Source organism: Talpa europaea (genome assembly GCF_964194135.1).
Source record: "Talpa europaea genome assembly, chromosome: 5".
In the NCBI taxonomy this organism is placed as follows: Eukaryota; Metazoa; Chordata; class Mammalia; order Eulipotyphla; family Talpidae; genus Talpa; species Talpa europaea.
This window is the reverse complement of record NC_140071.1, coordinates 83,245,874-83,269,792: the sequence shown is the minus strand read 5'-3', so window position 1 is coordinate 83,269,792 and position 23,919 is coordinate 83,245,874. Positions and strand designations below refer to the sequence as shown.

At 34.7% G+C, this 23,919-nt stretch overlaps 1 protein-coding gene across 4 annotated transcripts in view; it reads left to right on the top strand.

Moving 5' to 3' along the window:
* The window catches only part of SMARCAD1 (SNF2 related chromatin remodeling ATPase with DExD box 1), a gene marked incomplete at both ends in the record, with an annotated part of 109,779 nt that overhangs the window by 42,087 nt on the left and 43,773 nt on the right, over positions 1–23,919 (top strand). For 3 of the 4 annotated variants that reach the window (XM_084234231.1, XM_084234232.1, XM_084234230.1), the window contains 4 exons: positions 11,117–11,217; positions 15,142–15,243; positions 16,905–16,986; positions 18,365–18,756. In XM_084234231.1, the coding sequence (XP_084090357.1) occupies positions 11,117–11,217; positions 15,142–15,243; positions 16,905–16,986; positions 18,365–18,756 (677 nt within the window). Of the gene's footprint in view, positions 1–11,113; positions 11,218–15,141; positions 15,244–16,904; positions 16,987–18,364; positions 18,757–23,919 lie in introns of all 4 variants that reach the window. The other variant, XM_084234229.1, reaches the window with a different exon arrangement.

The window sequence follows — 23,919 nt, the reverse complement described above, 5'->3', positions numbered from 1 at the left end:
TAACATGGCCATGGCTGGAACAACTTGGCCCTTCTCCCCAAGCCTCTCACATCTCTGCAATGGGCTACCCTGGGCATGTTCATATGGCTCTGACTTGGTTTGAGAAAGAAAGTAATGTGTAAATGCCCTTTCAAACCTCTGCTTGTATCACTTGTTACAGTCCTTTTGGCAAAAGCAACTTGGCCATACCTAGAACAAATGTATAGAGTCTTCTACCAAAAGGGATGGATATAGGAAAAATATAGGGCTGTTTATGGAATCAGTCAAGTCCAAGAGGGGACAAAGGTACATCCTAGTCACCTTATTTTCTGATCACCATCTTAAGAAACTAACTTAATAACTCTGAACATGAAGAAATATTTTTAGAGCTAATACTAAAAGCAAGTTGTTTATCCCAGTAGGGAAGAGATCTTTTCCAAGATAGTCATAGAGGAAATGTTTCCAAATGAGGGGAAGGAATTATACAGATGAATAAAGCTAAATGTCACCTTGTTATCTAAAGTAATGAGATCTGTACCAAAATACATGGTTTTGAAAGTGTCAAGAGTTCAAGACAAAAACAGAATATTATAGGTGCTTAAAGGGTAAAAAAATATAAGCACTGAAGCTCCTGTCTTACATCAGACTTCTCAGAAGAAACCCAACAAGCAAGCAGAGAATGAAACTACATTCAAAATACTGAAAGAGGAAAACTGCCAGCCAAGACTCTTGATATATGAGGGAGAAATAAAGGCATTCCCAGATACACATAAGCTGAAGGATTTTGCCAACATGAGTCTCCCCTCTACAAGAAATGTTGAAAGGAGTTCTCCTGTCTAAATCAAAGGGGAAAAAAAAATCCACAAAAATTAAGTAAAGGAATTAATAGAACAAGAAAATGAAAGCAATAATGGCAGTAGTAAGTTTTCCTATATCAATAATCATTGTAAATGTACATGGACTAAACTCACCATCACCAAATGGACTTCAGTCACCAATCAGAGGATGATCAAATCGAAAAATAAAACCCAATTTTCTTGCTGTTTTTAGGAGATCCATTTGAGCTCCAAAGATAAACATAGGCTAAAAGTAAAGTGTTTGAAAACCATCCTACAAGAAAATGGGACTCAAAGGAAGGTAGGGTCAGCCAAACTTAAATAAAGTAGAATTCCAGCAAAAAAAGAGTAACGACACAGAGATGGACATCATATAATGATTAAAGGATCCTTGGGAAGTCTTAGCACTCTAAAATGCATTTACACCAAATTAAGTAACATGAAAATATATATAGTAACTATTAACAAATCTGAAAACAGACACTGGCACTAACATATTAGTGGTAGGGCACTTCAATACCCCATTTATATTAATGGCCAGATCAATCAGACAGAAAACAGTAGCCTTCAATGAAGAATTAGACCACGTTGTCTTAAGACATTATAAGGCACTGCACCTTCAAAGCTTAGTGTACATTCTTCTCAGTTTCACAGAACTTCTCTGCAAGTGATTGTATGCTGGGTCACAAAAGAAGTGACAGCAAATTCATGAGCATTGTATCATATCAATTATCTTCTCTAGTCAGAATGGTATCAAGCCAGAAATCAACCACAGAGAGAAAGCAGGAAAATAGTAATCTCTTTGGATTCTTTGAATTTCAGAAATGTCTGTTGCAAAATTCCCTCTTTTGTTTCTGATTTCATTGATTTGAGTTTTCTCCCTTTTTTCTTTGTGAGCCAAGGTAGCAGTTTGAATATTTTAACTAGTTAGAGAATTAGCTTTTGATTTCATTAATCTTTCAGGCTATCTTTGATTTCTGTTTCATTTATCTCTGCTCTAACTTTTATTTCCTCCCTCTATTGGCTTTGGGTTTGTTTGCTCATCTTTTCCTAGTTCCTTAAGGTATAAGTTTAGATTATTTGACATTTTTCTTATCTCTTTATGTTGGCCTGTACTGCTATATACTTCCTTCTTAGTACTGCTTTTGCTTATCCCCTAAGTTCTGAAACTTTGTGTCCTCATTATCATGTGTCTGAAGATGTTTTCCTTTTCTCCTTTGACTTTTGTATTTACCAAATAGTGAATAAGTAGTGTGTTATTTAGTCTCCACATGTTTGAGGTATTTCCTGCTTTCTTTTTGTGGTTAATTTCTAGTTTGATACCATTATTGTCAGATTAGATGTTTGATATGATTTCAGTCTTCATGAACTGATTGATACTTGTTTTGTGCCTGCACATGTGTTCAGTGCTGGAGAATGTTATCTGTGTACTTGAGAAAACAATGTATTCAACATTTTTAGTTTGCAGTGCCCAGTAAATGTCGATTAAGCTCCTGTTCTAGTTCTTTAAGGCTATTTTTTTCCTTGTTCCTTTTCAGTCATCATCTATCTGTGAAAGTGGGTGTTGAAATCCCCAGCAACTAATGTCTTTCCTCCAATGTCTGTTTTCAGATTTAATAGTAATTGCCTTATATATTTTGATGCTCCTTCGTTTGGTGAGTATATATTGATGAGTGTCATGTCTTCCTGGATGTATTGTTTCTGTGGTCATTATTTCATGTCTGTCTTTTTGTCTTCTTACCTTTTTTCAATGGGAAGTCTATTTGATCTGGTACAAATATGGCCACGTGTCCCATTTGCTTGTAGGATTGTTTTCCAACCCTTTACTCTGAGCCTTTGTTTATCTTTGAAGCTCAGGTGCATTTCCTGGAGGCAACAAGAAAGTTGGATTCTGTTTTCTGATCCAACCATCCAGTCTGTGCCTTTTAATTGGTGAGTTCAGTCCATTTACATTTAGTATGACTGTTGTCATATAAAAATCTGCTACTGCCATTCTGTCCTTAGTTTTCTGTTTCTGTTTATTTCCCCATTCAGTTTTTGTTGATGTTCTTTTCTTTAATTTAGATACAGGAGTTCCTTTCCACAGTTATTTGAGGTTGGGGTGAATGTGTCCACTGTTTGCAAATTCCTTCAACTTGTGTTTACCTAAGAAGGCCTTTATTTCTCCCTAATATCTGATGGAAAGGCTTGTAGAGTAGAGTATTCTAGGCTGGCAGTTTTTAACAGTTTTAATCATGTGTATCTGTTCTCCTCTATTCCATAGTGTTTATTTTGAGAAGTTAGATATAAGCCTGAGAAGAATTCCTTATAGGTTATATGGTTCTTCCCCCTAGCAATCTTAAATATTTTTTCTTTGTCTTGAACTCTTTGAAATTTTAATACATTTAGGTAAGCAGGTGTTGTTTAAACTGGTATGTTTTGTTCCTTCTCCAGGTTTGGGAGGTGTCCCCCTGTTATTTCTTTGAATAAGTTATTCCCTTCTCTCTTTTTCTGGGATATCTGTTAGTCTTACATTGCCTTTTCTTGTAGAATTGGATAATTCTTAAGTGTTCCTTCACTTTTCCCCACTGTGTGTTGCTCTTTCTTCTTACATCTGTATTTTTTGTGCATTATATAATCTTTATAGTCACTGATTCAATCTTTCATTTAGTCTATTCTATCTCCAAGGATTTCTCCTCTTTTTTTTTGTCTCTTCTATTCTTTTTTTCTTTTTATTTTTTACATCATTAGTCATTTTTTTAAGACAGTTTTGTTTTTTGTGTTTTTTTAAGATTTTTATTTATTTATACAAGCACTGGGTACAGTCAGAAGCGTGGGAGGATGAGAGAATTCACCAGAGTCAGAGCGGGGAGCAGAACAGGCAGAAGGACCGAAGTACACTGCTGAGGGGAGCAGCGGTCGTGGCAGGAGAGGTCTGCGCGCCATGTGGGACCCTCGCCCAGTGGCAGGGGATTGAACCGGCACTGCAGAGGCTGTGGGCAGCTTCACAACCCAGCACTGAACCGCTGCGCCACCAAGGAGGCCCCATCATTATTCATTTTTAAATAATATTTGTATCCCCCCACCCTCTCAGGTGTAGTCCTCATAGAATTTCCTTCACCAGTGTGCCCATGCACTATCACCTCAATCCCCTGTGCTCCTCCCTCCTCCCTGTGATCCCTCTCGTTCCTCCTCCCCTGCAGTATGTCTCTGATTTGTAATTGTCTGTTTTTGCTTTGTTGTGTTTTGTACTATTATTATTTTTCTACACTAATGTCTTATTTGTCTCCCTTATATTCCTGTAATAAGTGAAACCATCCAATATTTTTCTTTTTCCTTCTGGCTTATTTCACTGAGCATAATTCCTTCTAGCTCCATCCACATTGCTGTGAATGGTATGAATTTATCTTTTTTTGATTGCTGAATAATATTCCATTATGTATCTATGCCACATCTTCCTGATCCAGTTATCTATTTTTTGGCATTTGGGTTGTTCCAGGTTTTGCCTATTGTAAATAGTACTGCAGTAAACATAGGGGTACAGGTGTTCTTTTGGATTAGTGTTTTTGTGTCCTTTGGGTAAATCCCTAGGAGTGGATATGCTGGATCATATGGTAGCTCCATTTTTAGTAGACTGAGGAACCTCCAAGCAGCTTTCCATAGTGGTTGGACCAGTTTGCACTCCCACTAGCAATGTAGAAGAGTTCCTTTTTCACCACATCCTCGCCAACATTTGTTGTTGCTACTTTATTTGATATGTGCCTTCTTACTGGTGTAAGGTGGTATCTCATTGTGGTTTTGATTTGCATTTCGCTGATTATAAGGGATGTTGAACATTTTTTCATATGCCTGTTGGCCATTTGCATATCCTTTTTGAGAAAGGTCAGTATTTTCTTAAAGTTTCACTTTCCGCCTTCATTTATTTTGTTTCTTAGGACATGCATTTGTTTTTCTGAATTTTTTAATGTATCATTGATGATCATCTTTGGGTTTTTTTCCATTTTTTAAACATTTCTTTTATCATGTCAGTTTTGTACTCTGTCTCTGATAGGAATGCATGATATACCATGTCTTTGTGGTTAGCCTCCAGAAATTTGTTCTGTCATGTAACATTTCCTTGAGGGTTCAAGTTGCCATTTGTTGAAATTTTCTGTCTCCCCATTTGCTCCTCTAAGAATTAAGGATATGGAATTTCCATTTTTCTAGTATATGGTGCTGTATCTAAGGAAGAACTAATCTGTAAATTCCTCTTTTAGAAGTGGAGGGAGGGTTTTGGGGTGGTCCCACTTTGGTGAACATTATGTGCATGGATGCAGTTCATGCTTGTGGTACTGCAGAAATAGCCTCCCTCTCTGGATTTCAGACTTGTGTTTCTGCAGTCTGTGGATTGGGTTTTCCACACGACTTCATAGTATTTTTAGCTCTGTCTCATGGTGCCTACTTAATCCCTATGCATTATCCTGGGGCAAGTAGGTGGGGAAACTTGTGCTTTTCCAAACATTGTCTTCTTCGCTAGCGGCCCTGTCCACCTACCTCGCCCCAGTACTCTGATGCTTATCTTCCCACATCTCCACCGTAAATCCACAGCAAGTAGTTCTGCCCTCCCTGGGAACCTGCAAACTGTGGTTGCAAGCCCAGCTTATGCCCCTCCATATGCCCTTCTTGTTGTCCATAATTTAATATCTTCCTCATCTCTTTTTTGAGTTCTGTCAGCATGGGTCTCTGATGTTCAGAAGGTGCTCCACTTTTGCCCCAATGCATAGGATCCTCCAAGTCCAGTGCCTACCTGGAGTATACTACTTTATTCTTCTGACAGAGAAGCAGGGAACTTTCTGACTCCCCTCTTCCACCAATAATCCCTCATCTAGAATTTTTTGCACCTCATCTTTTGATCATTTTAGACCCTTTAACTCCTGTTATTTTCTTAAAGTTTTAATTTCCACTATCTGTTTGTCAATTACATTTCTCCTGTCATTCATTTCCTTTTCTGAATTTTGTTGTTTCTCTTTGACTAGCTTTCTGAGTTCTGTTGTGTCATACTGAATTTATTTTTTGTGTTTTCTCCATTGCTTTGATTTTTTTTATGATGACAATTTTGATCTGTGTGTCTGATTGGAAGGTAAAAATCATGCCTTTGTGGTTAGGATCTGATGAGTTTTTTCCCTCCTTGTTACAGTGTATCCCCTTGGGGTTTCAGTATGCCATATGCTATATTTTTCTGTCTCTCCATTTTGCTGCTGTAAATTTACTGGTTTTTGTTTTTTTGTTTTTTTTGGTTTTTTTTAAGTCTTTGTAGCAGTCATTTAGAGATTTGCTTTACTTCTGCCTGGCACTGTAGGTTATATGTGTGTTTATGTCTGTGTTTAGTTTTCTTTTTGGCCTTTCTCAGTTTCTGTAGGTTTTTTAGACCTGATTTTGCAACTGCTAAGTAATGCGGTGGGTGAAGCCCCTGAATGTGTTGTCATTGGTAGGAATGTTTTGGCAGAGAAAGGTACTGTTTCACATTGGTGGCACTGCCTTATCCATTCTATCTAGGGCTCAGTGCACTGAGTCTGTGCACTCAGCACTTGCCGTCTACTTCACAAGGTCAGTACCGTTTCTGAGGGTTGATGGACAGAGGTTTTAAGTCTAGTGCACTGTCCTTTACAACATTCACTTCACCCATCCACAGACCTGCAGAGAGCATTGCAATTTGTGTGGGATCCTCCTTGTCCCAGAGCACAGCTTCCAAGTATTTCTCTCCAGTCACTTTTGTTCATTGACGCATGAACTTCTCTCATCTGGTGAGGTCTGTTGATCCTTAGTGTTTGTTAGGATCTTCAGTTTTGCCCCAATTTCACTGAACCCTCTGGGTGCAGCACCTCTAGTTAACTTTCAGACTATTCTTCTAGGTGTGAATCAAGGAACCTCCTCTGACAGCATCTTTTTTCCAGTATCCAGTTATTTGTTCTTAAGGGATATCTGATCATAGAACATCATATAGAAGTTGTGTCTTCCTCATTTCCATATGCCCACCACTTACTTATGTAAGTTCCTAAAATGTACTAGGGTCAACTAACATTTGTTGAGTTCCAAATGGTTTGGGAAAATTTACAAATTATTGTCTAATACCAAGATTCTGTAATTTTTATTGAGAAATTTGTAGACTGACTTTATTCCATAGTAAACTAATATATTTTCTCTGCAGAAATTTATATCATTCAGCTTACTCATTAGTTTATTGATATTTATTGTGTACCTACTACAGACTCCAGATGCTATTTTGGGCACAGAGGATATACTTAAGAAAACAAAATGAACAAAATCTTTGCACTCATATGTTTTATAATCTTGATTAAATGTAAAATCAGCTGAGTTTTTTTTTTTTAATTCCTAAACTAAACTTTCATAATCTCTCTCTTTTTCAAATGTTGTCAAGTGGCATATTACAAGGAAAGAAGATACAAGGGTTTTCTTGTATTTTAAATAAACTTTCAATCTGTTATAGGGCAGGGAGAGGAACACCCCAGATCCCACAAACCTGCATGCTCTAAATAGGTTCTGCCATCCGCCGCATAAACACGAAACAAATGCGACTTTAGTGGGAAGGAACTTTAACACAATTAGTGAACAATACAGAAAAGACAAAGAATATAGTTTCTAATTCAAGCACCCAAAGTTACCCGCCCAGAGCAAGGCCCTAAAGCCTGCAACAAGTCATAAGCATCTTCCAGTGGGGACCCACAGAAAAGGATCAGAAGCAACCAGGTAAGTCTGGTGGGAAAAGAGCAAAATCAAAATCAAGATTAAAAGCTGCCATTGTCACCTCCCCACAGGTCTTTCACCCACCTCTGTATCAACCAGTCCATGACCAAAAGGCAAGTGCAGTTTCTTCACATGTCTCTCTGCTCCCTGTGCCCCATCCAGGTCTCCTGCTCTCCATCCTGCTTCCTTCCTTCCTCAGTCTCCTCTGCAACTTCTCTCCCTGCTCAGCTCCACCCTCCCTTGGGTGAGGCAGGGAACCTGGAACCTCCCCCTTTCCTGGGACCACCCTGTTACAGTTCTACCTCTTGGAATGGAATATGCATTATCAGTCACCTTCATTTAGTACAGTATACTTTATGGGTATTTACTCTGCCAAAATGACATAACCTTCAATATACTATAAGTACAAAATACATATTAGGACACTTTTCAAAAAAAGGTCTTTGTAAATACATGTAAGAGATCTTGAACAATTTCACAAACCATGATACCAAACTTATGTTTTACCTCAAATTAGTCTCCTGTTGACAATATCATCTTGCATATTGAAGAAGAATAACTTTTATATATTATTTTCTGAAAGTGAATACTTTTTTTTAAAATGTTTTGTATTTATTCATACAAGAACTGGAGTGTAAGCCAGAGGTGCAGGGGGTAAGAGAATTCACCAGAGACAGAGTGGAGAGCAGAACAGGAGGATCTACTGAAATGCACTGCTGAGGGGAGCAGCGGACTAGACAGGAGAGGTCTGCTGTGCCATGTGGGTTAGCTCCCTGGCTGGGATCGAACTCATGCTGCAGTGGCTTGCAATAGCTTGACAGGGCTGACACTTTAACCCCTGCACTACCAGGGAGACCCTGAATACTGTTTTAGAGACAGACAAATCCAAATCTTTTACCCTACTTTAAAAGATAAAAATACGAATTTGCTAATGTAATGAATAGACTACCTATTTTTCCATTTCTGTCTCTCCCTATGTATAAGAATAGGCAAAACATTTTTATGTAACTGTGATACTATTATTTTTGGGCAACATTTTGTTTGTTAGAGAAATCTTTCCATGTTATTTTATTTTTAATCATCTAGTCTTTGTGATAGAGGCATTTCTGTGGGTATCCTAATTTCTCTGATATAATATCCCTTTAAATATTTTGGTGCAGTTTTTATGTAGGCCTACGCAGACATTTTCCATCAATTCTACAGAATAAATTCCTGGAAAAGTTATTTTTAGTCTAGGTGATAAACATATCTAAAATTCTGAGAATTATTATTCAGATTGCCTTCCAGAAAGTCTGTAACAGTACATAATTTTTAGAAGCACCAATTTGCCTATGCTCTTCTTAGACTTCCATTTATTATACTTTTTAATCTTAGAATAAAAGCAGTATTTTATTGTCACTTTGTCTTTAATAATAAGGTTGAGCATCTTTTAATTCTTTTTTTCCCTGAACGTCCTGTTTATGTTCTTTGTTCATTTTTTCTTTATGAAGTTTCAAGTTTTATTTTTAGATGAAAACTTGTTTTGTCATACAAGGTAATCTCTAACTTACAGATTTTTCCTGAAATCGATGATGTGTTCCTAAAAAGAAAAGATGAGAATTTATGAAACTGTAACAGGGTGGTCCCCAGGAAAGGGGGAGGTTCCCTGCCCCACCCAAGGGAGGGTGGAGCTGAGCAGGAAGAAGTGAAGCAGCAGAGGAGACTGAGGAAGAAGGAAGTAGGATGGAGCCAGGAGACCTGGAGTGGAGCCTAGAGACATGTGAAGAAACTGCGCTTGTCTTTTGGTCGTGGACTGGGTGACACAGATGTGGGTGAGACCCATGGGGAGGTGACAATGGCAGCTTTTATCTTGATGTTGATTTTGCTCTTTTCCTTCCGGGCTTGTCTGGTTGTTTCTGGCCTTTTTCTGTGGGTCCCCACTGGAAGATGCTTTAGACTTGTGGCAGGCTTTGGGGCCTTGCTCTGGGCCATTCCCATATGGATGGACTTTTACCCACGAGGGGACGGGTAACTTTGGGTGCTTCATTTAGAAACTAGACTCTTTGCCTTACCTGTATTGTTTCCTAGTTTTATTAAAGTTCCTTCCCATTAAAGTCTCATATGTTTTGTGTTGATGCGGCGGATGGCAGAACCCATTTAGGATAGGCAGGTTTGCGGGGTTTGGTCTTCCCCTCTCCCTGTCCTATAACAAAACAATATGGCATTGCTACAGTATAAAACATTAACTTGTTTTCTTTAGTATATGTAAAAATTTTTATTAGTAACCATAAAAGATTTATTTAGATGTAATCATTGTGCTCTCATATAACCTTTTGTAATAAAATTTTAGTTTTGCATTTTCTAAACTTTTTATATTTATATGATGATTTTATGCCATAATGTTAACCCCAAAACAATATGTAGGCAGATATTTAAGGTGAAAGAATACTTTCTTGACAGAACACAGCTCTTGTTCTTTCAAGAAAAGAATTAAACATATCTGGGTTAGTTGGCATAAATCATTTAACTCAAAGCTATTTCAGCCTTAGAATATTACTAACAGTGTTCACTTAACCCTGACAAATATATAGATGGGGATGGTGGTTATATTTTGGCCCTTTCAAAGTGGGTGCTGAAATTAGTTGACATGCAAGATGTACATTTACTTTATGAAATAAATATGGAGAAAAAAGTTAAATGTTTATGCAAACGTACTTAATTGCTATAAAGTGTTAGCAGTATCCAATTACTTTGTTTAGGGATTTTCAGACTCAAAACCAAACGGCTATCTATCTTGTTTTTATTTATTTTAAATATTGTATTTCTGTAAGTACATATGGTTAAGGTACTAATATAATTAATATTGAAACTTTAAACTTTTCTAAGTTTTAGTAGACGTTTTCTTATTAGCACAGCATTATGCCTGAAAATATGTTTTCTGGAAGTGAAAGTATTTAAAAAGTAAATGAAAGTGTAATTATGTAACATAATTTCTCAAGATCATGTTAAGTTGGTTTTTCTTTCAGTCATTGTCAGTATGCAAATTCCTGTTAGTGTTCTACTCTGGTTTTTAGGTTGAGGGCATTTTAATTACTTAAGCTTAGCTCTTCCTCATTTGTAAAATGAAGTTACTATACTTCGCAGGTTTGTTGTGTGAAGTTAACGAAACAACAGCTTAGAAGAGCCCTCTGCAAATCTTAGTACATTGTAGACAATTGTTGGTGTCCCTTGACCTTTAGATAAACTACACTAGTGGGAACTTAATCCCTTTATGCTGAATACTCAGTCATTGGGGAGAACCCATTCATCCTGTATTGCTCTTAATTACTTGTCAATTTAGAGATAGATGCTTATAGCATTAAATAATGTGGTATTTTACATGCATAATTACAGTGGTTTCTACTTTTGAAAGACTAAAAGGCTCTGTTCACTTTTCCTTCACTTGAGTTGACATTTTATGTAGGAAAAAAATAGTACTGGGTCTGATGTCAAGAGGTCTACAAGAATGAATTATAATAAAATTTTTGCCTTTGTTTTGCGTTAGTGATTCCTAAACATCTTTGCAAACTTTGAGTGTTCTTCCTTCTTTGGTTTAGAAGGCGGTGGACCCAGGAAAAGGAAATTATCTTCTTCTTCAGAGCCATATGAAGAAGAAGAATTTAATGATGATCAAGCTATTAAAAAGAAAAGACTGGATCATGTAAGTTTAAACTGCAGTATCAAAATAGCTATTTTAGCACAGAATATGTTTATATGTAGTTTTGTTCATGAGAAGTAATAGGTGAGCATGAAAAACTGCACTGACTTGAACCAGGAGACTTACATAAAAAGCACACACTCCAGATTTCACTGATTGCCTCATTTCAGCATGTTTGTTATCCACCAAGGCTGTATTTTGCTTTCATTTTATATTAGTGACATTATCTATTTGAAAAAACACTTAGTTAATATCCCACTCATATCTTAAGTATTCGGGCTTAAAAATACCAAGCAGTGAACCTAAAAGGGAAAGTATACTGAGGAGAAGCTGGAAACAAATGGAAAGATAATGAGAACAGGTAATATCAGTACATCCTGAGCAGTAGGCATAAAGCAGTTCACTTTGCAGACCACCAGAGAAAATGCCACAAAAATAAAGGCATGATTTGGACCATCTTCAAGCGCTGTAACATCAGTAAGAATAGGTGTAAAGGAATAGAACAGGAAAGATTGTCAGGCATTTGGATTAAAGACCAAAGAGTAAAAAAACACATGGGTCTTTATAAACAAAGACCTTAAACGAAATCAGTGGGTCCTGCAGAAGTAGCTCCTCTTGGTTCCAGTAATAGTTGCTTTTGCTCTTTCAAATAGTGCAACAAATCCCTAAGCCATCAGCTGTTGCACAAAAGCATGAGTGCAGATGGCAAAGGTGCAAAAGAGTTTTCTAACAGTGATACAGAAATGAAACTGAAGGTGGCCAAATTTTGTATTAAATCCTTGATTTTGATGGAAACAGGTATTTGCTAATGAATGCATGCCTTAAAGGATACAAATGTAAGATAGAGAAAATACACTCTAGGACTTAAGACTTTCAAAGGTAATATTATTCTGATGTTTGGCACCATTGCGGCATAGAGAGTTGGAGCCAATAGTAGTCTATCACTTAGAGAACAGAGACTTTAAAAGAAATTGTTAAAGCCAACCTTTGCATTCACTGCAGTTACCTTAGCATTCAACAGAAATGGGTGAACTCCCCGAATCTATATTAATATTTTTACATAATTCTTCCTTATTGTAGGAGATTGCAGAATCAAAACCACAAAAAACATAGCCTTTAAAATTCTTTTAATGCTTCAGTACTATTCCTATACAAAACCTGAACTCAATCCAACTTCTTTATTTCTTGTTTTTGCCACCTCACTGATACAACCTCTTTATAAAAGTGTGATAACAGCATTTATAGCTTATTATTATTTATAGCTTATTATTATTTCAAATGTTACTTGCTGTTACTGAAGGTAAGGATGCAGATACATAGTTATAGAATTTTGAAAGAGATTTCACATTAAAATAACTGTTGCTACCATTGTAGAAGGATGAAGAAACAGAACAAAAGCATGTTTGTATTATGTGTCATGGAAAATTCTCCTTAACTTGATTTGTGATTTTGAAGGATTTGATCCTTCAGAGAAGTTTTTAAAATTCAGACAAGTTGTGTTGATTTAGAAAAACAGGTTGGAATTGAGGAGGTAGAAAATAAAAATGTCAGAGAGCTTCTAGTGTACCACTCTGATGATCAAACCACAGAAGACTTGGAGCAGTTGGCTGATGGCTATTTGGATGCTAAAGTTGATGATAGGTTGTGGATGATGATGATGAAGAAAAACTAAAGGTTGTGCTATGACCAACTAACACATCATGTCATCAAGTTCTTTGTGTTACTCAGAACAGTTGTATTGAGTTGAAGATAACTGCTTTAGTGCTTAATGTAGTGGGGAGTCTTGCATGCCATCTAGATGAATTTGGAACCATACAGGCAGCTTTAATATGAATGGAGGAGGTGAGCCGAAGCAACCAAAATTTCTTTATTTTTCAAATAAGTAAGTAATTTACTTAATTAAGTAATTTTTTAATTACTTTCCGTCAGTACAACAGATACACAAGGAACAGTGCCCTTCCATAACTGGTATTACAATAGCTGCTTATTTTCAGATGACCCTCCTCCTACCACTTCATAATAATAGACTTCAGCCTTTCCAGTGTCATATCCTCAAGCAAACTTCAGTTTATATTTAACGTGCCATATTTATTATAGTATTTTAACTTGTTTTTTATTAAGGGGAAATTTATGACATAAAATTAGATACTTTAGAATGAGTAATTCAGTGGCATTTAGTACATTCACAATATTTTACAAGTACCACTCCTACTTAATTCCAAAACATGTTTGTCACCCCTTACTTAATAGCATACTACACCTTTAAAGCAATTTTTCTCGTCCTTACCACACCACCCCCCCCCCACCCCACACTGCTAAGCCCCATCTGCTTTCTGTCTCTGGATTTACCTGTTCTGGATATTTCATATAAATGGAATAATACAATAAGTGGCCTTTTTTGTCTAGCTTCTTTCATTTAGCATAACAGTTTTCAGGTTATCTACGTTGTAGCACATATTAATACTTCATTCTTTTTTTAAGGTAAAATAGTATTTTGTTTATGTATATATTACAATTTGTTTATCCATTCATCCTTTAATAGATACTTGACTTTTTTTTCAAGCAGGCAATGTGCTGTGTGAAAGAGTAAAGTTTAGGGAACACTTATATAGTGGAAAAATACTGTTCTCTATTTAGACACCTAATTTTCTGTTCCCTCTTCAGCAGATTATTATCCATCTGTAAACTTTAAAAGACTTTTTCTTAAGGTTTCAGTGTCCTCAGCTGTAATTTAAGGATGGCAAAAGAAACTTCCTAGAGCTCTGAAATAATTTCTCCAAATATTTAGTGTTTTATTATTTCACTACTCAAAATCTCTGTTGCTTTCTCAGTAAAGATTGACTTCACTTTGGCACCTTAGTAATATTTGCTCTGGTTTAAATTTTCTGCTTTGTAGTCAATTCATGTTTTCTGTTCCAGCCCAAATAGGTCACATACTACAAAACATGTAATTTTCATCTTCTTATTCTAAACTCCCGTATATTTCATTTATCTTAGCTTTGTGTAACTTCATCTTATTCCTTTACACAAGAAAGATATCACTCACAATTTAGTTACTTCTTTATTAGGTAGTAAAAGGAAAATACAACATTCAGTTGCTGGATAGTAAGGGAAACAATAGTAAGAATAGTAACAGTTTTTCCCTTAATAGTAAGGGATAAACAATTGTAAGAATATTCCATATTCTTATATGCAAACTATAAGAATATATTTTTCTCTATCTTGTTTGTTTAATATATGTTACATTACTAAACACAGTAGATAAAGCTTTCTGGTTGATAATAATATATGCTTTTTTCTTATGCATGATACCAGGGAAATCTTTTCTTCTTAAATGCAGAATTCTAACCCGTTTCTGCAGATGAAGTTAAGTGACAGCGAAAGAGTGTATGTGTAAATGAGTAGTCACAGTTCTCATTAATGTTTCATTTATATAGTAACTTAGTTACATAATTTTTTTTTTTATCATTGTGTTATTTGTGTTGTGCCTGAGTGGTTAATATTTAAGCCTTTCTGTGTGTTAGGGCTGATTAAAAGTAACTTTTTTCCTCTCAGTTATTTGCAGGGAAATATGAAACTATAAGCATAGATGAGATATTTGAGTTTTATTTTGCCATTAATATTTTTGTATCTTTTTATTGAGATAACACAGTTTAAATTTGAGGAACATTTTAGTTTTTTTATAATAGCATATTAATCTCTTTTTGAACACTGAATAAAGTGTGAGTTATCAGATATGCTGGGTCTTTCACTGATATTAAGCCAAAAGTGTTTTTTGTCTTTACAGATACATATTATCACAAACAGTTTTGGATTGTTGTGATTGAACCTGATTACTTTCAAATCAAGTGACAATACAAGTGCGATTGCCTGTCAGCTATTGTTGAAGGTCTCTTAAATCAATGTTTTTTAACCCCTTCTTTTTAGGGAGAGGAATCAAATGAGTCTGCAGAATCTAGCAGTAATTGGGAAAAGCAGGAAAGTATTGTACTGAAATTGCAAAAGGAATTTCCTAATTTTGATAAGCAGGTGAGTATTCAAGTATAGATATTTAATCCTTGCATATTAATTACATTACAAAAGAGTATTTGAGGTCAGCCATGTAAAAGCTTAGGGTGAATTTTGCACTTTTCCAATTAAATATTCTCCTTTATCAATACATATAGTATAAAATGTATAGCTTTTGTATATATAGCTTTTGTATATATAGTATATATAGCTTTTGTATATATAGTATATATAGTATAAAATGTACAGCCTTTGTAAATGTATAGTATAGCTTTTGTACTACTTGTTAATGCTTTATGTAACTTATTTACCTTGTTTCCTCACTACGGTATCATTATAGCCTCATCATGACAGTTATAACTGTAAAAACAATAGTGAACTCATTTATGAAATGCAAATCTAGAGAGCCATCTATACCTGCAACTCAGCTACTTTAGCTTTTTTCATATTCTCATCCTTTAAATTTCTCATAAGAAATTTAAAATCTCATATTACATTTCAGTGTATAATATTCCAAAAATGATTTCTACTTGCCAGAGTGTAGGAATACTTTGAGTCCGTAAATATCCACGCCAAACATGCCAGTTCTAAAAGGGCTTTGATTTAATCACACATTTATTCATTCATTCATTCATTCATACATACATACATATAAGCACATTACTTATTTAACACTTGGAATATATTTGCATTGCATTATTCTAGCATATGCACAGATGGTAAATCGGCTTAATTTCATTGAGCTTAATACAAAATCTGGTTGCTATACTGGTTCTTTACATATATTGAAACTAAATTAGTTTTGAAATTGATATTTTATAAAAGCATAGCCGCATATTAATGTTTCGTTTAGATTGAATAAACAATATTTGACCCTCTAATGTTTAAAGCACCTCCTAAGGAGGGTAGAAATGTAAAACAAGTCAAACTTCATTCCTTTTGAAGAACAGTATATTCGCAGAGTGAAATTAAGTAGTAGTCCTCCCTTATCTGCACTTTCAATTACCATTGCTCGATCACAGTCCAAAAATATTACATGTAATTAGATAGAGACCACATTCATGCAACTTTTCTGCTGTAATTATAATTGTTCTAATTGTGCCTTATTTTATTTTTTTTTAAGTTTTATTTATTTATGCATACAAGAACTGGGGTATAAGCCAGAGGTGCAGGGGGTGAGAGGATTTACCAGAGAGACTGGGGAACAAAATAGGCAGATGTACTGAAATACACTGCCGAAGGGAGCAGCGGGTAAGTCAGGAGAGGTCTGCTGTTCCATGTGGGTTGCTCCCTCATCGGCCAGGGATCGAACTTGTGCTACAGTGGCTGGTGGTAGCTTGATAGTGCTGTGTTTAACCCCTGCGCCACCAGGGAGGCCCCTGTGCCTAATTTTAAATTAAATTTTATTATAGGTTTGTTTAATAAAAATCATACTTATATAAGGTTCCATACTATCCACCACTTCAGGCATCCTCTGCAGGTGTTGGGCAGCATTCCCCCCTGTGGATAAGGGAAACTACAATACACAGAAAGCATTTGTAAAGCAGCATTAAAACAATTGTAAAATAATCAAAGATAAATTCTAGTGATTTGTTAGGTGATTATTTTGCAGAGAACATGAAAGTTTTCTATAAGTCCCTAAATATAGATTTTTAACAAAAAGATCAATGACTTATTTCTAGGAACTAAGGGAAGTACTCAAGGAGCATGAATGGATGTACACAGAAGCTTTAGAATCATTGAAAGTGTTTGCAGAAGACCAAGGTAATTATCTGTTGTATGTCATTATAGAAAATGCTTGCTTCTCGTTGTACTCTTTATTTTAGTATAGAAGGAAATAATAAACTTTTTAGCAACAATCAATGAAATGGCAAAACATATTGGAAATAATATTTGTAAAAATTGCTGGTTCCCAAATGTTTTATCCTGTTCTTTATGGCAATGTAAAATTAAATAATAATTATCTTTTTTATTGGTCAAGTCTATTCATAGTTAAGGCTGCTTTTAAACCACTGTGATTTTAAATTTTAACAGTTCTCATGATGGTTCTTATAATTAATGGTGTCTTATAATCACCGACATAGATATTAGTATCACCTGCGTGAATATCAAAAGCAGCAATATCAGAAACTTATAAGATAGGTATTACTGGAATGAAAGAAAGTCCCTCAGCCAATAGTGGAACACTCTCAACTTTAGGAGCCAAATGATAGGAAAGAAGCAGTGGGGATGAGTTTACTATAACACATGTTCAATAATATCCATAAGGAAAAATCAGGTAGACTAGATCTTTATAATTGCAAAAGTTCAACACATTGACCTTAGGGGTTTGTTTTGTTTTGCTTTTATAATGAAATAATTTAATTCTGTCCTATCAGTGTTCTTAATGACATAGAGAGTGATACTGTGAAAAAAGAAAGCCAATGGTGTCACCAGTTCTGACTGAAATGATTCAGAAGACGTAGATTACGAATGTAAAGGATTTGAGAAATACCTTACTCATTTTCTATTTTTGCACATGCACAAGAATAAATGTATATTGTCTGTGTGATGAAAGGCCTTTGAGTTTGCAAAACAAACATTCTAAATTAAGTTTCATAGAATAATTGGTACACATTTCTTAATGATACATCAAACAGCTTTACTTTCAATCACAGTCATCTTAGAAATCTACAAAATATGATAGTCATCAGTGATAATGTAGTAGTGCTTTTCAATAGTATATTTATATAATGATAAACTCAGAATAAGAGTGAGATGGTGATAGAAAATTATAATGTAGATGATTTTAATTAAGCATGAATATTTTTTGTGCTATATATCCATGTTGGATGTGCCTGCTAAGTGGCATCAGACATCTTGTGGTTATGCAACTGCCATTTATATTCTCAGGACACTTGTTTGAAAATGGATATTGATATTTAACTCCTCAAAATCAACCTGTGTTTTAAACTGTTTCAACTCATAACTTCAAGGAATACTTCAGTATTTTTCTTTAAAAAGTATCAAGATTTAACAATAAATTACAATTATTCTATTCAAAGGGAAAATATACCTGTTTAATTATTTTTCTTACTTGATGATTATAGATTTGTATTTATCTCTTTCTAATTTAGTTATTTTTGTCTTTCTTTGTACACAGATATGCAATATGCCTCACAAAGTGAATTTCCAAATGGAAAAGAAGTTTCTTCAAGAAGTCAAAATTATCCTAAAAATGCAGCTAAAACAAAACTGAAACAGAAATGTTCTATGAAACCACAAAATGGTTTTAACAAGAAGCGTAAAAAAAATGTATTTAATCCTAAGAGAGTTATTGAAGATTCTGAATATGATTCAGGTTCTGATGTCGGTAGTTCACTAGATGAGGACTATAGTAGTGGTGAAGAAGTGATGGAGGATGGCTATAAAGGTAAAATTCTTCACTTTCTTCAAGATGCTTCAATTGGTGAACTTACTTTGATTCCTCAGTGTTCTCAGAAAAAGGCTCAGAAGATAACAGAACTCCGGCCCTTTAATAGTTGGGAAGCTCTGGTAAGGCTACATTCTTTTTTTTCCTGTTTGTGTATGTGTGTATGTAATTCACAGTTCCGTTTATAGGCAAGGTGTCTTCAGCCTAGGGAAGCATAGATGGGTGGCCTTATCCTGTGTAGAGTCAAGCATTACTTTCATTGTAAGCCAATAGTATTTCAAATAGTGTCATATGACCTAATTTTGAATGAATTAAGGGGTGATTTTTCTGAAAAAACCCAAGCTGATTGGCTGGGCATACTGTCACTCATTCTTTTGCATAGAAACTTGGTTCATTTAACTGCAGAAGAAGAAATTAGAGCTTACATTTAGGAAGGAGTCGTTTGCTAGCCTGTTCTGATCTGTTACTGCTGAGACACCATGCAGAAAGCAAGAATGTGGCAGAAATTTTACTACAACTACTTAAAGAGCAATAGCAACGTCCAGGGAAGCTCCATGATTGAAAATGCCAGCCTAAGTGTTTTATGCTTCACTACAAAAGAAGCAATTGTTTATTTTCTTTTTCTTCTAAAAGTGACAGCTCAATCTCTAACATGTTTTTCTTGGTTAAACAATGTGGCCATTTTATGGAGTGTAGCAGGCTGCAGCGTTTTGAATTGGAAAGATAGAAAAGTGTGTGGAAGCTAGAATTCAAGCTTTAGGTGAAGGGAAGGCATAAGCACTGGTAAGTACACTTTGCATGATCATTTTCTGGAATTTAATTTCCAAAAGTTTTATCCAAGATAACCTGTATTTTGAGTTTTGTAAATGTCAATGGTCAGCAAATCTTATTCATACAGAGAGGAATATAAGAAAAGAACCCTTTAAAATTGTGTTTTGACTTTTGTGAGAATGTGGGGTTTTATAGCATGAATTGTGTATAGGCCCTGCTATAAAAGCAGAATGGATGATTTTTTACAGCTTTCGAAGATGAAATGACTCTTGATTGCTTTATAAATTTTTAGGAAGTATTGTTCCCTAACTTGGGGGAGCAAAGTTGCTTCTGTGATTAGTTTTATACTTGTGACAATTTATATGAGCGTAAGTTTCCTTAATAAGTGTCTGGAAGGATCCCTGAATAATGGTTGTAAAACATTTTTTAAAAATTAAAATATTTGAGAAATATGGAACCATTACTAGTATTTCATAGCTAAAAAAATAAAGCCATTTGTTTTGCCTAAAGCCTTTACTTTTCTAGAGAACATCTGTCAAAGCAGGCTCTTTCAAAACTTGTTCAGCTTTGTCTGAGTGATTTATTCCTTAAAGTATTTGCTGAAGGGCTTTCTTGCTTTTCTTTTCTTCCTTTTCTTCTTTCTTTTAATCTTTAATGGTCTCCTATGTTATTGCAGAGTTGGGTTGCTCAGGCTTGTTGGGATTCTAATTTATTTAACAAGGAATGCAATTATCTGCACCAGTGTTTAGGCACTGTAACTACTTGCCCAAATATCTTAGAGTAAAAGTAAATCATACCAGAGTTATATGTGCCAGATGCTTTTTAAAATATTCAGTAACTTAACATGTAGAAAGTATATTTCCCCTACTAATTAATTGGCATAGTTTAAATTAGTCTTAACAGGAATTTGTAGTGTACATTACCTCCTTAAACCTCCTATAGCATATTTCCCCCTTTGTGAAAGTTGAACACAAAGAGATTATGTATTTTGCTGACCATTCATGAAAATGATGACTATTTGGGGAAACAATTAAAAAATAAATTTGCTGCTTGAGTTCAGTAAATATAGGACTTGCTGTCCTGATAAAGTAGGTAAATGATGAGTTTTGGGAAATGAAGTCAAAAATAGCAGCATATAAGCTTTAGCTTTTAATTTGCTTAGAACTTTAAATCTTCTTATTTCAGTTGTTTGGAGGTTTGAATAGAACAGTATTATACCTTTAAAGCACCAAAGGAAAGTCCGTATTATGTGCATTTTAGTGAAAAGCTATATAATTTACTCTTTTTATTTTTATTGCGACTTTTTTTAGAAAATTCCTATAGAATACTTGCACTTTTAATTGTCACGCATAGTTTAATGAAAATTACAAGGAGTTATGTATTAAGAACAGCATGCAGATGTCTGGTAAACTCTTAAAATTATTGTTGAAGCTTATTTAATCTTAAGGATTGGAGAATTCAGCAGAACTTTAAAATTAATAATTTATAATGGCATACTGAGCCAAAAAAATGAAGTACACACATTTTAATTATGATTTTTGTTAAAACTGAAGTGTCTATAACATTAGTAGGTTAAATGTAATTAATAGTATTGTTTTATTATAAAAGTAATTTTAATGTGAGCATTATGTTAGTATAGTGTCTTTTAAAAGTTTGAAAACTTACACATCTTTGGTTTTTGTCCTAGATATTATACATATAATTTTACATCAGTGTCATATATTAAATGTAAATATATAACAATATACTTAGTTACTTAGTACTTAGACTGATTTAATCACAATCATTTTAAATCCAGAGATTATATATATAGTCTTCTGTATTGCAACTTTATTGTCAGAGACTTACTATACTTTTTTAAAAAGTAAAATGCTCTGAGTTATTATAATCACCTATTTTTACATGAGAAATATATAGAAGTATATTATAAAGAATGTGTTTATGTTTGCAGCTTTCTGCTCATTGTAATTTTTTCTTTGAATCAAAATATAGTTTCTCAAGTTTTCTTCACAATATTTTTGTTTTACTCAATTTTTTTTTTTTGCTTAATACCAGTAGAGCACTCATCCTAATAACTACATTATTAAGTTATGAAGACTTTCGACCCATAGCAAGTCAAAAATGTCATTAGTTTAAAAACATACTGTTATATGGGAAAATTGGAATTTTTATAGCCCAATTTTACAAATTTGATTACCTCAATTCATCAGTTACTTACCTGAATTTTTGTCTAGATTTGTGCAAAGTAGGGTGCAAACTTTAATAAGAATAGTAATGTTTTCTGACCAGTGTAAGATTCTTGACTAGATTATTCATGAATATATCACCCTAAAAACTTTCCATATATTCAGCTACTTTCTTAACATTTAAATCAGCGTAGGTGTAGTTTTCCTTTATTGTTAATCAGGCAACACAGGTTTAGTACATAGTGACATACTGCATGCTCATCATTATACTACCCAATTTAGTAATAACTTATCACGTTATTTTCTTTTTTGAATTGTTTCCCCACTGGTTATTGTCAAACATCTCTTAAATTAATCACTTTAAAGGAATGGATTGCCCATTACTTCTTTCTGATACCCTAATTTCCAAATACAGATTTATATATAAGATTGTTATATTCACACTTTAATTTTATAGGTATTCATTCCTTAATATATGCATTCTGAGCACTTTGTAGGCTGCTGCTAGGTATTTATAGTAGTGGGATAGGATTAGAACTTCGTGCTCCAACAATATTACTTGTTAGCTGGAATTAAATCTTTTTTTAATTCTACAGAAATTAAAAAGTAATATTTACACTGTAAGAGCGACACACTGTGGCAAGAAATAATATTTACACTAAGAGCAACACACGGTGGCAAGGGGTACTTCATTTGACTATTTAAAAGAAAAAAGTTCTTAGTGTGAAAACTTGAATTTTTAATCAAAGAAGTGGTAATCAGGACCATATTGATGTTCTTGGGGTTTTTTTTGTAATTATCCAGCAAATAGCAACTTTTTATTTTCCTTTTTCTTTCTATCTTCCTTGAAAAAATAGCTGTACATGTTTTTTGAAAAATGATTTGTCTAAAATTGATGTAGTTCATACGAGAACAAAGAAGAAAATGTAGCCAAATTTCTACCAAACATATCTACCACTTAACACTTTATTGAACATTGATTATTTATGCACCCATGCTCATCAGTACCTTGAGATTTACTAATGGATCCTGCATATACAAAATATTTTCTGTTTCTTAAATCCTTGTTTGGTAAATCTGAATAACTTACAGGATTGTACCAAAGACAGAGTGGGGAGCAGAACAGGCAGATCCACTGCAGTAAACTGCTGAGGGGAGCAGTGGGTGAGACAGGAAAGGACTGCTGCACCATGTGGGTAGCTCCCTGGCCGGGAATTGAACTCATGCCGCAGTGGCTGGTGATAGCTTGATATCCCTGAGACTTTAACCCATGTGCCACCAAGAGGCCCAGTTTACAGGATTGTTAACTGCATGTCTTTATAAAATAATAACATGTGAACTGTCCTTACACCTTTTCTTAACTGCCAACTTCTCTGTTCACACCACAAACCTAACAAATAATATTGTACAATTAAATATTGGGATCTTAAAAATATGTTTGCATGTATTAAGTAATCTACAGGCTCATTCTTCCCCCAAATCCATACCTATCCCTTTCCAGCCTATTTCCCACAATACTTTTGACTGCTTTCACTTCTTTTGTCTGGTTCTTATCACTTCCATATCTCTAGGTAATATAAGCATAAGACTGTCTACAGGTGCGGGCCTTATCTATTGACATAACATTATTGACTTTGCAGTAACATTGCCTAACTTCTGAGAATAGCTTCCTTAGGTGATTCTGTCATTAGGTAATTTTGTGCATAAAGTATAATTGATATCATGACGTGTAAATACTAAAATTAGATGGTATAACTATCAAGACCGCTATTAGCATATGTGCCCTATTGACCAAAACATTAAGTGATACATGACTATGTAATTTAGGTTAGATATTTTCTCACTATCTTACTTCACATTCCCATTTCCTATTGCAAGATCGTACCCGTATTGAGTAATAGAATGGTAATTCTGTAGATTTATTTTAGTATTCACATTATTAACACTATGTAAATACTTCTCATGACTGAGCCGTGTAGTATAGTGTATGATCACTTTATTCCTTGTTCAGAATCTTGTTTTCTCTAGTTGTAGAGTGTGTTGGGTTTTCTTTGCTTAATTTTTGTATGTCAATGCTACTTTTCTCCAGTTTTCTAAAATTTCCCCTCAGCTTTTAGACATTTCAGGTAGTCTGTCAGTTCCTCTTCTTGTGGAAGTTCTTCTGAAGTCTTTTTGACCTGCTTTGGGTTGGCCTGGTTCTGTTATAGGCCAGCTGACATTGGTAGCCTTGACATCTCCTTCCCTGACATTCTGAGGGATGTGGCAGTTTCTTTTGTGTTGAATATCTTGTTTCTGAATTCCATACATGTGTTTATTTATTCCCTTGGT